The sequence below is a fragment of the Astyanax mexicanus genome, chromosome 10 (assembly GCF_023375975.1).
Source record: "Astyanax mexicanus isolate ESR-SI-001 chromosome 10, AstMex3_surface, whole genome shotgun sequence".
NCBI classification, from domain to species: Eukaryota; Metazoa; Chordata; class Actinopteri; order Characiformes; family Acestrorhamphidae; genus Astyanax; species Astyanax mexicanus.
Genome location: NC_064417.1, coordinates 46,791,581 through 46,808,519, shown reverse-complemented (window position 1 = coordinate 46,808,519; position 16,939 = coordinate 46,791,581). Strand labels below are relative to the sequence as shown.

At 36.0% G+C, this 16,939-nt stretch overlaps 2 protein-coding genes across 12 annotated transcripts in view; both read left to right on the top strand.

Moving 5' to 3' along the window:
- Positions 1-16,939, top strand: part of arhgef6 (Rac/Cdc42 guanine nucleotide exchange factor (GEF) 6) — a 233,886-nt gene that overhangs the window by 141,898 nt on the left and 75,049 nt on the right. The gene's annotated exons all lie outside the window — the stretch shown is intronic.
- The window catches only part of map7d3 (MAP7 domain containing 3), a 45,271-nt gene continuing 39,963 nt past the window's right edge, over positions 11,632-16,939 (top strand). For all 11 annotated transcript variants that reach the window (XM_049484251.1, XM_049484252.1, XM_049484249.1 and 8 more), the window contains exon 1: positions 11,632-11,737. In XM_049484251.1, the coding sequence (XP_049340208.1) occupies positions 11,692-11,737 (46 nt within the window). In that variant the 5' untranslated portion in view covers positions 11,632-11,691. The remainder of the gene's footprint in view (positions 11,738-16,939) is intronic.

Here is a 16,939-nt window from a genome sequence, read left to right as displayed (position 1 = left end):
ATTTAGGGACTGTAGTGGAAATAGTGGGCAAAATGAGTAATAAGTAAACTATTTAACTTTCTCAAAACTAGTAATATACAAATAACATTTTACAAAAGCTAAATAGATTTATTAATTACTCATTTCGTCCATTATTTTTTGTCCATTATACTGTATATCTTTTGCAGTATCATCATCGCAGTGTGAGCTTGCACAACAGTTGCATCGCAGTCATGCAATGCAAAGGTAATGTTAAAACCTTATTTCTGTTTAATACAAAAGGAAAAATCATACTCATTCGTCATGATAAACCTAACAAGACAGATTATACTTATATATTACCTTTACTTTTTTATTTTAATCACAGATACACGGAGCACATTATTAATGTCATGACATGTTGGATCATTGACTCCCTGGTGAAATCTGGAGTTTCCCCAATATTATGCAGCAAGCTTCTTTTTTCTAAGCAGTCATTCATTTATTCATTAATAATGTAAAAAATATTATTTTGCATTTCTACTATAAATTGGCATTAAAACATTTTGACCAACAGTTATATGTATGTAACAGGTAACTGTAACAATATGACAATAAGATCACAATCATTCTTTACTCTACAATTTATTATATCATAATAATTAATGATAATTGATAACAAATATCACAGTATCACAGTAACAGTACAGTGATTACAAGTATACTTACTGAATTCTGTCTCTGTGTATCTTTGTATATTCATATGTAAACTTCATGTGAACAATATCATTGGATGCATTTTAATATTATCCATCCAGCTCAGTCTAGAAATCCATGTGGCCAAATCCATCAGTCAGGGCAGTGTAAGTTACTGTCAGTGCTGGACCTTTACTCACAGCAACCACAAGCCCCTCCCACTCTGATCTAGCTGTTCATTAAACAGATAAAGCTATAAACTTAATAAGCAGCATCAATTAACTGATCTGTGCTGCCTAAAGCTGCATATCCTGTAAAACAAGTGTCATTATTGTACTAGACAAAATAATTGTTAAAAGTTCTTTATTGTTGGTATGAAATCAGTAAGGTATACTCTGAGGTTCCGTTCTCATAACTCATACAGCAGTGACAGGGACGCACCTTGTCTGAACAAAGGTTGAGGAAACAGATAAGACACAAGAAAGGCAGTGGTTGTAAAATGTTATAGCGCATAAGTCTTAGAAACCCCTAACTGAGATATAATATAAAAATACAAGTATTTTATCAGATTTGTAACAGAAGTCAATGGTCCAGAATGTCATGATACTAATAATGGACTCCATATATCTCCATATGTCCAGGATTAAAGTAAAATAAATGATACTGGACAGATATAATAATATTTCTGGGTAAAATATCATTCGCGAAATTTAAAAATGTTGATGATATTATTGCGTATGATACGATATGGCAAATTCAAATTTACAGTAGAGGTCTTTCCTTTCAAAAAATTACAAATAAAGCCGGAGTGCGGTGAATACTGTTTCCTACACCCATTATGGGAAGAGGTCTGGCTGACCCACATGGCAACAACTTTAGCTCAGCTTTAACATTGGACTAATCTCACAAGTTTCACCAGTAAAATAGATGTCTGACAGGTGAAGTTGTAGTAATAAATTATCGCTAAGATTTTTTTAAAACAACTTTTGACCGGTAGTATCCATATACAGTACTAGTCAAAATTTGGACTCACCTTCTCTTTCAATGTTTTTCTTTATTTCTTTATTTAAATTATTTTTACAAGAGTCTACATTGTAAATTAATAGTAAAGGCATAAAAACAATTAAAATGACACATGGAATTACATAGTAAACAAAAAAAGTGGTTTCTGTTTTTTTCAACACCTTTTCTTTACAGAATAATTCAGCCTTCTTCACGTCTTCCTGTATAGCTTTCATATCTCCATTAAATGTACAATGTAAAAAGAAAGAAAACACATTAAATAAGAAGAAGTGTGTCCAAACGTTTTGTTTTAAAAAAACGAGGGAGATGCATGCAGTAAGCACAATATATTATATCTATATTGTTTATCACACACTAATAAAGGACTATTAAAAAACATCTAATAAAAAAGTAATTGTTGGGAGAGTGTAAGACCGGGCTGTGATGTTCTGAAGTGGGTGAGGGTTGTTATCAGTTGGATAGCAGTTTTACAGCCTGTGCAGAATAAGCACTGCTGCTGGATTTGTGTGTTCAGTCGTACAGCGGGATGTTTCCTTACATGTTCCGTAAACAGTAAAAGAACGATAGGTGTTCAGATCTGAGCGAGAGAGCCGGGCTTTCCTCAAACAAATCTAATTAAATTTTCCTGTGGAGCGGACCAAGCCATGCCTGTGTGTTTGACTATCATAGTGTAATCATAGCCCTTTGTTTAGGAGACCTGCCAGATTGTCGGTTCCTGAGTCATTCTGCTTTGGCATAAGCAGCCAGAGTCAGAGAGAGAACAATTGATCAATTGAACAATTGATGAACTCTTTGACCTCCAGTGTTTCCAGAGCTAACTTATCCTTAGCATTTGTTTGTTTATCAAAAACTATCTGCCTTTCTCTGTGTAAATTTCACTCACATGTGATCTACTGTGGCTTTCTGTGGTTTCGGTATGGCTTTGCCCAGAGTCTGTGGGCAAAATTTGTATTGTCTCTATTCTCTTCACTATCTGTTTTCCTCATGCATCCCTCATTTTAAATAATCTGCAGAGGTATGGTGACTGTGTTTTCTTTGCTTCTATTTTAAGGCTACCCGGTACAGTCGTATGTTACCTGATGTTTTAGACCTAAGGGTCTGCTGCTTTTCTCCAAGTGTGTTGGTTCCTTTGTGATGCTGCATTGGTGTCAGTTTGAAAAAAAGAGGGTGAGTTGGATGACTTTACATGTATCAGAGGAGGTCATCTTAAATTCCCACTAGTTTTAGGAGCATTTTAATCAATAGGGGCAGTTCTAGTGACTGGTGGGTTCTTATAGGCTAAGCTCAATTAAAGAAAACTGGGTCATTAAAAAAAAACAAATCTTATTTTTTTTTAAGGTTTGTACAGAAAAAGGGTTAATTAATTCCACACTTATTTAGGACACTCCATGTGTCTATAAGCAGGCTTGGGTTTTTTTTATATACAGCTCTGGGAAAAAGAGACTATTTAAAAATTATGAGTTTCTTTGATTTGACCAAATTGAAAACTTCTGGAATATAATCAAGAGGAAGATGGATGATCACAATCCATCAAACCAAGCTGAACTGCTTGAATTTTTGCACCAGAAGTGGCATAAAGTTCCAAAAGCAGTGTGTAAGACTGGTGGAGGAGAACATGATGCCAAGATGCATGAAAACTGTGATTAAAACCAGGGTAATTCCACCAAATACTGATATCTGATCTGCCCTCGTGTACAGTAACACAGCAGGCCACCAGCAGAGGGCACAATATATCTTCAATATATCTTCAGGAGTGCAATGAGTAAAAAGTGTGCCATATGCTCCTTAAAAGACATAAACAAGTTTATGCACACACTGGCCACATTATCAGAAACAGCTACTTTGTATATCCTCCTTAATGATATTTAGTTAGAGATGGTGTTAACCATTCTCTAGTTCTTGATCAGTGTTCCCAGGAACCAACTATAGCTGGATATTTCTGAATAGTGGACCACACAGATAATATACCCATGTGGGTCCTGTATGAGTAGCCCAACTGGGAGCCAGAATATTTTGTCCATGGGTCACATGTACTACACCAACTCAGAGATCAAACTCACCTGAAACACACCAATCCCATATTCTACCTACGTGAACCCTACTCTTCAGAATGCAGTAAAACTCTCATTGTAGTGGTATTTTAAGTAATTAAAACATTTATAAAAATAAAAAAAACAATGCTTTTATTTCATTTAAAAGACAAAATATTATATCTGGTTGAATATTTCATCTAAAATATTTTTTTATTCTCGTTTGTAATTTTTACTATCATGCGCTAACAGGTGGGAAAAAATAAAACCCTAATCAATAAAACCATGTCTGACCCCCCATTCCACCATCAGCACTGTCCATAGCAACAGATGGGCTCTGTTATTGTACACTATATAGTGGACCTATATGACAAGGTGACATCATAAAAGGCCAATGAGTGGAAAAAGCTGAGATTAGATTTACATTTAAAAAACACAGTTAACCTGATTCTTGGTTTATACATAATTTTTCACCCATTGTTATTGGCCTTAGGTTACATACAGTTTTCTGGCACATACAACACAAGAAGCAAAATAACAGCACTATGACAATTTTTTTCTCACATAGTAAAGGAATACTGAAGTCATTCAGACTGACTATGAAGAAACACATAAGGAATGATGTAGTAACCATTTAGGTGCCTCTTATCCTGATGAGAGCCAGTTTAATCTTATCCTGTCAACAGAAGTAACTGTTGGTCTTCGTTTCCTAGGGCAATCCTGATGAGAGCCAGTTTCATCATAACGTTTTTGATGATCATAAAGTTATTGAATTTTTTTTAATTGACTGATCTCCATTCCTAAAGTTTTTTTTAGCTGAGTGGTTCTTGCTGAAATATGGATTAGAACATTACTCAAATAGAGCTATTCACTGTATACCTGTAACTCTACCTCTTCACAACTTTACAACTGATGCTCTCAAACACATTAAGAGGCAAGAAATTCAAGTAATTAACTCTTGATGAGTTCAGCACAGCTGTTAACTGAATGCCTGAATTCCAAGTGTCTCTACCTCATAAAGCTGACTAAAAAAAAATGCAGGCAAGATGTGTTTGGATGACTTTAGTATTAATCTACAATATGGAAAGACACTGAATTTAAGGTGTGTCAAGACTTTTGCCTGGTATTGTATGTGAATTAATCAGCAAGAGAAAATGGGAATATGTGCATTTAAAACATAAAGTTAAACAGAGTTAATACTGAAATATAAATCAAAGTTTTTATCAATTTTTCTTCATAATCACAGTGAACAAACCCACATGACAGTAATCTTTATTTATCCTGGCTGCATAACATGACCCCACAGTGGTACAGTCTCTGCTCTCCTGGTGAGTCTAATCAGGCCCAGCTCTGATTAATGAGGCTCCTCAGCTCAGCATTAGCTCCCCCAGCTGAAGTGGACACAGACAGAGTGGCTCTTCAGATCAGAAAGGCACATGAGGCCACATGAGGCCATGAGGCAGAGCAGATCAGAGCTACACAAAGAGACGCTTCAGACTGGCAAAACAAGCAGACGGTGCTGACAGTGTTCGGGTTTATTTTTCTCCGCTTTGTTTTAGATTACCGTATACAGGGAGTACCCAGCCTTGTGCAACATACAGCCCACTGAATCCACCTCAAAAACGCTCTGCAACCCGCACAAAAAATTAAAATTAATCAATTAAAATCTAAAAGAAAACAGCACGTCAGTCATTGTAGCGTATTTAATTGATCAACAGAGTAGAACTGCACCAGAATCTTCAGATGCGGGAGATTAGTAATGCTTTATAATATGAACAGTGTTTATAAGTATTGGATTAACTCTGGCAATAGTCTGACTGACTCTTTAATTTTATTATTTTATTCTAGTATTTTATTAACACCAGAAATTTAACTCAGTTTAGCTCAATTTGCTGGTCAGCAAGACTGAAACATTTTACATTTTTTACACGACTATCTAGTGCACTAATCCACCAGCCAGTTTATTTTGGTCATGTGACTTTATTATGCCAGACCACATAACAAACTTTAAATAACCTGAATAAAATGTTTTATTTTTTGCAAATACCAAATAATTGACATACAAATGACATTATAATGCATTTCTTAAAATGTCTATACATTAAAAAGAAGTTTACTTTGCTAAAAAAAAAACCAAGTCAAATATGTGGCCAACACATGTGGCTGTAGCACTGCAGCCCACAAGGTATTAAGGCCCACAGTTTGAAATCCTATAAAAAACTATAAAATTATATAATACTTATTAAAACTTATTTTATGTTTAAATAACCTTTACAGTCATGTTTATCACTTTGAGTCAAGTATATGTATTCATTCTTTTACTGACTGAGAGCTTCTCCAAGACCATTTCTGCTTTCTTTTTCTTATGTAGTTCTTGTTTGTCTCCTAGCGCAGCATGTATTTCAACAGTTCATTAGACTTCCTGTTTTTTTGGCACACAATATGATCAGACACTTTACTCTACATTGTTCTATTCTGTGGGCCTGACTGTGAGTTTATGCAGAGAACTGACTAACTGAAAGTTTTACATTTGAATAAAATCTACAGTATTTAATAAAAAATACACTGGATTCAGTAAATCACTGGTTTGGTGAAGCAGCAAAGACAAATCTTGGGAGAATTGAGTAAGCCTTTGTTATTCAAATCATATTTTTATACTTCCCTGATTGCCTCAGTCCTTATGCTGTTTCATTTTCAGTAAAAGTTCCGTGATAAATAAAGTACATCTCTTAGCTTGTCCAGAAATGCATGTAAAAAACATGTCTTTTATGGTTAGCTCAACACCTGAATTCTACTTCCTAACTGTAGGGGGAGCCCTAGAGCAAGAAAAACATGGCTGTGTCCCAGTTGTGTAATGCACACTACCACTATAAGGTATACGTATAAGGACTATATTCTAATTTTAATAATTTTACACAAATCCATTTTGTTCTAACAGAAAGTGGTTGCTATGCAAATATCTCTTGGTTATTCTGTAAAAAAATAAAAATAAAATCGCTCTAGCTCTATGCTCTATGCACGTTGTGTCATGCATAACACAATCAGCAGATTTAAATACTATTAAAGATTTGGATTTGTTGAACTGTGTTGGAAAATGTGTGGAGAAAAATAGGAGGTGTGTGGACAACAAAGAAAAACATATGACAAGAAGTTTTATAAGATTTAGATCCTTTTAAGAAGAAAAAATCAGATTCAGGTCCTACTGAATACTGTTGGACTATATTTATTATACAATAAAATATGTTTGGGAAATTCACAGATATGTAATAGCATAGAAAACGCCATAATAAATTAAGCTGTGCTCAGTCTCAAGCTTTCCAGTGTAAGCTAGCTAATGGGCTAACTGCCTAAGCAAGCTAATGTTAATCTAGCTCACTCAACCTGTCTATCTATACTGTACAGATCAATCAATCAATCAACCTTTATTTTCACTTGGTAAATACATTGAGGGTAACCCTCATTTTCAATGTAGCCGAGCTTACATAAAGTTACAGGGATTGAAAATTAAGTTTAATTATAAAAACAAGCAATCAATGCAAGATTTAATTAAAAAATAAAATAATTCAAAATAAAAGGATATGCAAACAGGCTAAAATGTAGAGCAATAAAACAAAGAGATAAATACGTAGAATAATAACATTTAAGCACAGAAAAAAAAAAACAATAAAATTAATGAAATGACTAAAATACCCACAATTATAAAAATGTAAATGGTGGAACTAAAATAAACAATAATAATAAGTAAATATATATATATATATAAACATAAAAGGAAGAAAATACATGAAATAAAAATGTAAAGATCAAATGAAAAAGCAGTAATGAAACAAATAAAAAGATGAAATGAATAAAATAAAGTTTAAAAAAGGGCTAAATTGTAAAACACAAAATTAGATAAATAAAAAAAATATTAAATAAATAACAAGGTAAAAGAAAAACTCAACTAATGATGACTTGCTTGAAGGAGAAATCTGGTGTGAAATGGTCTTAGTAGAGTAGAGTACTAGTAAAGAGTACGTTTTTTGTTGAATAGCCCACCTCTGTTCTCCCTCAGCATTCCTAAATACAGCACTTTTATCCAGTGCTCCCAACAGGCTTATAATGCTAGTGATAGGGGCATAGAATTTCCTATGCAAAGAAATCACTATTCTTTCACCATTATTAACAAACTCAAAATACCTCCACAATTCACTGGTGGAATTTTATTCAAAATTCATTGTCTCATCAGTGATGACAGGTTGTCCTGATCCAGATGCTGCAAAACAGTCCAATACTACCATCATTGTGTTTCACAGATGGGATACGTTTTTTTATTTTCTGATGCTGGAATCCATGCTGAAAGCATAACACTTCTCATTTATACCATAAATATATTTTTTATTCCTATCTCTCCTCAAAATATTATTTCAATAGCCTTCTGGTTTTAGCAAACTGCAACCGTTTTGTTCTTTTTGAATATCAGTGAACATTCATTAATCAAAAGCATCCTTTTTTATTTCTATAAGAACGTATTTCGTCCTTCACTATTCGCTATTTGTCAGCTGTCCGGCTGTAATTACAGGTGACCTGACTCTGCTGCAGGGTGTATAAACAGCAGGGTTAGAGGAAGAGAACCCTGCTGCTATCTGATACTCTACACTCGGTGTTGTGATCTCTTTTCATTGAAGCCTTTAGCTCTGTTACAGTCATGCTGTCTTCAGTTTGCATCAACGTTCACCACAAATGTCCACATCCATCAGAAGCAGACTCAGGGGAATGACTGGAGGCCATGATGCAAGTCTTTATTATCTACAGACACACAGTTTTAAATATACGCAAAATAATAGCACAGGTCAGGAGCAGTTCTGTGGCCAGAGGCAGGCGCACTGTACATAATACATACCAGCGAGAGGCTGGAGCAGGGTTACACTCTGAACAGATGAAATAGATAATGCCCAGGTGAGTCAGTCCTACAGAGGGGCTGGATTACAGTGCATTAGATCGTGTGTCATTCTCAGATGAATTTAGAATGTATAGATACTCTACTTTTATGCTTGAGCATTGGACATAAGGCATAAACACATATACTCACTTATACACTGTGCAAACTGTAAGGTCTCTGGGGAAGTTATATGTAAAGATAGTTTTTATATATTTTTTCTAGTATGCAATGTGGTCAAAGTCACAATAAGAAAAAAATACAAACAAACAGTAGTCAGAGACATTTTATTTATTAATGAGGAGATGAGACACTGGCTGAAATATGAATGGGAGTTTTCAGTGCTCATGTAATGCTCAACCCAGTGTCTTGCTGCTTACTCTCAGTGACTGGAGGAGAATCAGTGTGCTAAAGACCCCCCGCCCCCTCCCTCGATGTGCAGAAGCCATAATAAGCTAAAAGACAGCATAAACAGCTCTCTATGAGGAAGGCATGAAGTTAATAGCAGTTAACATTTAATGACTAGATTATGTAATCAGTTTAATTCTGTGCTGAATGAACTAAATGAATCCATACAGTGATTAGAGAGGTTACTATTCAATCAAATGTATACAGTATATATCATTATATATATATATGATATGTATTAAAAAGGTGCATCAAATTTTTGCCTTTTTAATGTAATTAGAATTTTTCACATTGTGTCAAAATTTCAAATAGAACTGACCAACAATTGAAATAGAAATGATCAACACGTACTTGTAATAAATATATCTTTTACATCAATAGTGTATGTTGCATTTGATTAAGGTCAAGTTTGGTCATGCTGGTCAGGCCTGTTGACCAGATTGGTCTTGCTGGTCTTGCTGGTCATGCCAATCATGCTGGTTGACTTGCTTGGTAAACAACCTGATAATAGTGTAATAATCAGTCAGTGTAATAATGCACCCATGTCCACTCACAGAACCTGACATTCCCTCACTTCCATTAAGCACCACAGACTGCTCTGCATTATTCAGAGTGTAACTGAGACCGGGCACAGAACTCCCTGAAAAATGAATGAAGGCCCAGCAGGCTAAGATTTAGGAGATGGTGGGACAGAGGAAGTGGTGTTAAATAACTGTAAAGAAGCACTTAGTTAGCCAAGGGGATCGACTGTTTTCTTTAAAGGAGTGGTTGACCGCTGAGGCACTACAGCTTCCCACAGATTCCAAACCCCGGCCTGCAGCCTCTGTAAGGTAGGCCTGCATCTGTAAAGGAATGCTAGCATTTCTGTTTCTGGAATAAAGCTACGGGTAAAACCTGACTTTTTATTATTATATATATATTTTTAATATTGTTTGTTTTTGAGAAATTAAATTTAGTTGCCGTTATTGCTACACTGGGGGTCAGACCGGGTACTGAAAGCAATGGTTTACATACTTTCCCAACTCACAGATACATTATCAGTCAAAGGTTTGGACACTTGCCTTTTTATTTATTGTTATTTGTATTAATATTAAAGACATGACAAAATTTAAGGGACACATGGAATTATGTAGTTAGCAGATCCTTTACAATCCCCTGACCTAATATCGACTGAGATGGGTGATTTGGGATGAGGTGAAGGACAGTGAGAAAGAAAAGCAATTTAATTCAATTCAATTCAGTTCAAATGTGTTTATATAGAGGTTTTTACAACAAACATTGTCACAAAGAACCTTTACAGAGATACGGGTCCAAGCCTCCTATGAGTAAGCACCACAGTGATAGTGTTGAGGAAAAACTCTTTCACAGTAAGAGGAAGAAGCCTTGAGAGGAATCAAGACTCAGTAGAGGAATCTTTTTTTCTCTAGTCTACCCAGAGAGCACAAACAAATAACAGAACAAAAACAACAGTACATAGAGATAAGGTGGAGCTATAGCTAATGTAAAAAGAGGTTCTGAGTTATGAGCGTGGATAAATGATGGACATATGCTCAGTGTTGGTGTTAAAGTCCAGACAGTTTAAGCATCCATATGTACAGCTATGAAGTGTGGAAGGAATGGATCAATGCAGGGATTCAGAGCAGGACTACATCACAGCGGGCATCAGGGCAATGGAGAGCCAGGCTGGGCAACATTAGAAACGTGGCATCTTGATACATGTGAAAAGAGAAATGATAGAAAGAAAACAAAATTAAGGAAATGAAAAAGTGGATTCTATGCTGAAACCACGAATGGACACCTCCAGTTAACCAGGCTGGGCAGCTTGGTAGAGAAAGAGAGTGAACAGAGAGAGAGAACAGAAAGGAAGAAAAGAAAAGGGGGGTTAGAATGGTTGTGTAAAACTCTGATGACTAGTGTGAATTGTAAAACCTCATAAAAACAAAAAAAAAACACATTGACTGTAACACATATGTTGTCTTCCCTGCTGGACCAGGACCTTCTTTTTTCCAGCTCTATTTTCTGCTCGGAGAGTATTCAGCTATTGACATAAATATTCAGGAGAAAAAAGTGTTAATGGCTGCACAGCCGCCAAGAAAGCTATTTTAAAATTTAGTATTGAGCAGGGTGTCCTTTAAAAAAAAAACATTGTTTATACATTTGTTCTCATATTGGAGCGAGTCACTGCCAGATTGCATCATGCTTATTATTATTATTATTATTATTATTATTATTATTATTATTATTATTATTATTATTATTCCTTATATTTTATTACATTATTCCATTTCCATATGAACTATGTGACTTATAGCTTGCTATACCTATCTTATTGAATATGCATTCACTGTATTATTATTATTGTCATTATTATTTTTATTATATTATATTATGATATATTATATCATATTAAAATATGTTAAAAAATAATAAAAATATATTCATTTTTTTTTTTTTTATGAGAATAGGTGTGTGCAAACTTTTGACTGGTAGTAAACACTGTATCAGTGTGTACAGTGCAGATCTTCAGTCAGACGCTAGATGGCGCCGCGGTGCTCCCAGAGGCGCTGTGCGCGTGGCCGTGGTCCCGGCTTGTGCGCGCGCCGCCGCGTAAATGAACGTGTCCGAGAAAAAGAGGAGGAAAAAAAACTTCGGTTAAAAATGGCGGAGGGCGCGTCGACTCTGAAAGGACTGCGCGCTCAAATGGGTAGGAATTCCTGTGTTTGCGGGGGTTTTGGGGGTTCCGTTGCGGCCGGCTGCGGGTCCAGGCTGTGAGCTCGGAGCTCGGGGGGTTTGGAGCGGTTTGTGCGGCGGAGTGAGCTGAAAATCGGGCTGTTTGATTGGGGCTGAGCGGGTTAGCGGGCTGCGCTGGGCTGGGTAATAGCCGGCGGGCTGCTGAGAGTTAACGCTGCTGCAGCGGGAGAGCAGGAAACGCCACGGCAACAAGTTTATAACTGCTGCTCTGGAGCGGATAGATGGATGTAGCTCGCTTTAAAACTACTCAGCGGTGTTTTATAGATTCAGAGAAGAGTTATGGCCGTTGTGGAGTTTCTCTGGGTTAAGTAGCGTGTTTGCAGTGACCGTTAGTTTGATAGTTATCAGTTATTTAGTTAGCTAGCTGTGCTATGCTAAGCTAATGGATTTTTAAGTGAATAAAATGACTGATATGACTGACAGATCAGATTAGCATTAACATTAGCTTTAGCTTGGATGCTCATATCTTGTCTGGCTCAGTTAAGCTACGTTTGTTATCTATAAGTGCATCCCCCAAAAAAATAGAATAGCATTGAAAAGTTACTTTATTTTAGTATTTGAGTTAAAAATGTGAAATTCATAACTTATATTATATCGATGTATTACATACACATAAAGCAATCTATTTTACAGTCAATGAAAACCCAAAAATCAGTGTCTCAGAAAATTAGAATATTATAAAAGTCCAATTGGTGCTTTAAACACTGTGGCCTGTGTGCCAACTCCTGCTGGAAAATGAAAACCGCATCTTCATAAAAGTTGTCCGTAGCAAAGGGAAGCATGAAGTGCTGTAAGATTTTCCGGGAAAACAAAACTGCACTGACTTTAGACTTGATAATAAAACACAGTGGATCAACACCAGCAGATGACATGTCTCTCTAAACCATCACTGACCATCATAGAATTTTGCGTTTTATTTGTAAATCAAGGGAGCAGAGTCTGGAGGAAGAGTGGAGAGACACACAGTCCAAACTGCTTGAGGTCTAGTGTGAAGCTTTGATTATCAGAGATAGTTTGGAGAGACATGTCATCTGCTGATTCCCTCTGCTGACAACTTTTATGGAGATGAGGATTTCATTTTCCAGTAGGACTTGGCACACTGCCCACGCTGCCAAAAGTACCAGTGGGTCCCATTGCATTTGTGATGTAAGGCTTGGATGGAGCTGCTTAGTCATGGAAGCCCTTTACATGAAGCTGTCTGCAGTGCGCTCTGCTGTTCTTGAGCTGATCTGAAGCTACTTATTTTGGAGGTCTGTAGTGATTGACTCTGAAGAAAGTTGGTGACATCTGTGCTTTTGTTCCCAGTAGATTCCACTTTAAGTTTCTTGTCACCTGTCTGGTGGTTCATACATGGTCAGAAAATCTTAGACACTTTCATAATGTGAGTTTGAATTATTTGTTGATTATAGATGGACAGATTCTTTATTGATCCCAGATGGAAATTATAGAAATCCCAGAGGAAAATTGTATTTTTTTGCTCTTAGCTGAACCGGCTGTCAACACATTTGGACTGCTCAGAATCAACAAACCTCCTAAGATTCTGTCTGTAACTGCTACTCTGATTGGATGTTAACTAGGGGTGGGCAATATTATATCGTATACAATATATCGTGACACAGAAATATTGTGATATTAAAAATCCATATCCTGATAATAGAGATGTTCTGGCTTAAAAGTAGTCTATTATTTACTGTAAAGCTTTAGGTTTATTTATTGTATAATTGTTTTAGTTTGCAGTTTATATGCATGCACTAAATATTCTGCAATAATATTATTTTATGCTATATTATTTATTTTGCCACATTATGATTATGCTGTTATACTTTTATACTATATTCCTGAAATTAATTAATTATTTTTCTGTTTTCCTATATCGCCAAGTATATTGTTATCGCAATAATACCCTGAAATATCATGATATTTTTTTAGAGCCATATCGCCCACCCCTAATGTTGACTGACTCTTCTGAAATAGCTGATTGGTTCTTTAATTCTGTACCTTTGCTTCATTGATACACAAGTATTTATGTATAAGCATTACCCATGTTTGGGCTTTCATTCAGTTAAATGGTTCTTATCTTATATTTTTTCTACACGTTGACTGCTCTTATTCCTTTTATATGATACTATACCTGTTGTTTTTATCCTTCAGAGACTGAGGTATTTTTCAATGAACTCTGATTAACTGCCCTGTGTTGTGCCAAATTCAACAAGCAGTCTGGGCAGAAACTCTCCTTATCACTGAACTGATGCAGGCTGAACAGGCAGAGATATGTAAATACATTGGTTTTGTGACCTCGCTTTTCAACATAAGCTGGAACTTGCTGCTTAGTTTTCTTTATGTGGGATAAACATGAAATGTATTTTCATATGTTTTTTTTTTTTAAGTGTTAAAAGATAAGTGGCAAAAAAATTCTGTCGAGTTTTTTTAACCTTTTTATGCATGTTTGTGATATTTAAGCCTCTCTGTATCCCAGTTCTAATTTCTAAATATTCTTAATAATTAAGAGTTCACTAATATATGACCAGTGTCCTTAGATAAAGTGGTTTTAAAGATCAACACCAGTAGATTTATGTTAATAAATCTGCTACCTGTTCATCTCTATCTGCTAGCTTTGATCACTAAACATGGTCATTATCAGTTCTCACTGATGTGACAGCGTTGTTTTAAAGAAGTAAAAACACTAAAATGTGCAGGACAGTACAGGTCTTAAGACCAGGGCTAGAAAATGCTATGGTAAAGCCACAGTAGCTAACAGCAGTCATAGAGGGCCTTAGCTGGCTAATGTTATGCTGTAGGGCTGTTCAATATTGTTTGATCATCACTTTTGCGGTGTGTGCATATGCAATATTCATATTGCAGGATGTGCAGTCTCATGCAAGGCACATAAAATCAAACATATCATGCCATAATATGCTTAATACATATGGAAATGTAAGTGTTCTCTTTCCATGACATAGCTAACGGAGGTGGATTTTATGTGCACCATATAAAACAAGATTTTTAGTCTTATTACACAGTGCATGTTTCATATAATGACCTATTTGATCCTTTACGTCTTGAGAAATTTAATAAATGTTGACATTTTCTGACCAGTTAGCCAAACATTTAGCCAAATTGTACAAAATGACACAATCTTAACTGTCACAATGGTGTTGCTCTTTAATGCACCATAACAAAAATATATAATTTAATACAATTACTTCTATAATAGAAGTAGTATAATAGTCCATCTTGGGGTGACATGAGTGACTTCTTGCCTGCTGGTGTGAATGCAGGCTTGCACTGCCACACTTAAATAATGTTAATCTTGAGCCACTTCACCAATATCACAAATAATAATGGGTTTTGTAGTTTTGGCTGAAAACTGTAGAATATATAATCGACGTCCACAAGAATGTGTGCGGAGGCTCTTCTGTAATTATGGGGTGGCATTAACCCAGTACGACTTCAGTTTCCATGCTTGCTGTGCTCATCGTAAACTACGTAAAGAATGTGAGGTATGTCCAGTAAAATCAATAAAAATTTATAGCTTGGAGAAGGCTGATGAGTATATAGCATGATGACCTCTTCATTTTTTATTGTAGCTAGTTTGATATTTTGCTAGGCCTTTTTTATTTATTTTTAGCGGATTCCGTCTTTTTTTAATGGACCACAGCTCCTCCACTGTACGAGTTTACGGTCATAAAGAGGAAGTGGACGAGGCAGCCCTGTAAGACAATGGAGTGTGCTTCTCATTCAGAGAGACAGTATCTCAGCCAGAGATTTGAGAAGCAAATTAACTTGTATTTAAATGAGTCAGCAGCTCTCCTCCCACATCCCAAATCCAGGATGTAGCTCCACAGTTCAGACAGTGATACAGAGTTGTTGTTGTATTTTTTGTGTGCATAACACCCACACTGCTGCACTGGAGTTTGCATGCCCTTGCTGTGAGGATTTGATTGTTATGGTGCTGTATTGTAGATTACAAATGCTCCTCCAACTCCTGCTCATCTCAACGGTCCCTTAGGACCATAGGCTTATCTGTGGGAATAATCCAGACTTGCAGATTCCAGGTGTTCCTAGTGACATCAAACCTAAACACAAGTTAATGTTAAAGTAGCAGTGTCTATTGGTAACACTTAAATAAAAAAATAAATAGCTAACTGTGTTCTTAATATGTATGAATCTAATAACTGTGGGAATCACAGGGCAATTTTGCAGGATCCGGATCAGGATATATCGCAAAACAATGCTCTACGATACTTCACAGTATCTGTGTTACTGAAGAAGACTTAAATACTCCTAAATAAGCAAATACCAGAAATTATTGATTTATTGGTGTCAGTTTCACAGAATTTGACAACCAATATTCCTTACTGCAGGTTAGTCATATTTATTAGATTAGCAACATGGTGTTTGGGAGTTTAGAGTGCATACATTATGTTGTATCCATTATGTATTGCAAACAAAACCAGTACAATATATCAATATTTTGTCCCACTCTTAGTATGTGAGAATTTAACCATCTCATAAACCTATATTGCAGGTTTGTAAGTCAATGGGATAAAGCTGTTGTGTTGTTCATTTAATTATGATGTTTCTGTGATATAATTTGCACAAGTCTGTACTTTAAGTGTTATTACTTCTACAAAAAAAACTTTACACATAGATGGTAACCTGAGTGACCATCTATGGCACAATATTGCAATATCATTTTTAAAATCCGTTAGACATTGGCTTAGAATATATAATTATTTATGATATATTGCCCAAATTGTGTGTCAGTGTGTGAGAGTGAGTGAGAGATAGCAAAAGAGAAAGAAAGGGGAATCACAGCTGTGCCCGATGTGAAGGCCTGCATTATTGGTATCTGCAGTAGAGTACTTCCTGTTGTCCCAGCAACACAGCCTGCAGCAGAGAGACTGACTGCAGTAACAGGAGCCCACTGACCCACTAAGAGCAACTCCCCCTGACTGGTGTTCCTCCCAGTGCGTGCTGGGAGACAGAGAGTCATAGTGTCTGTATGACTGTTCCTTGTGTCTTCTCAGGCGGAGTGAATTCGGTTTTAATTAAAGCTCCGTCTTATCATTTGACAGTGTGAACAGCTTTTGTTACGTTAATGCTGATTATTACGTAATGGAGATGTGATTATATTCTACCCAGTATTCTTATC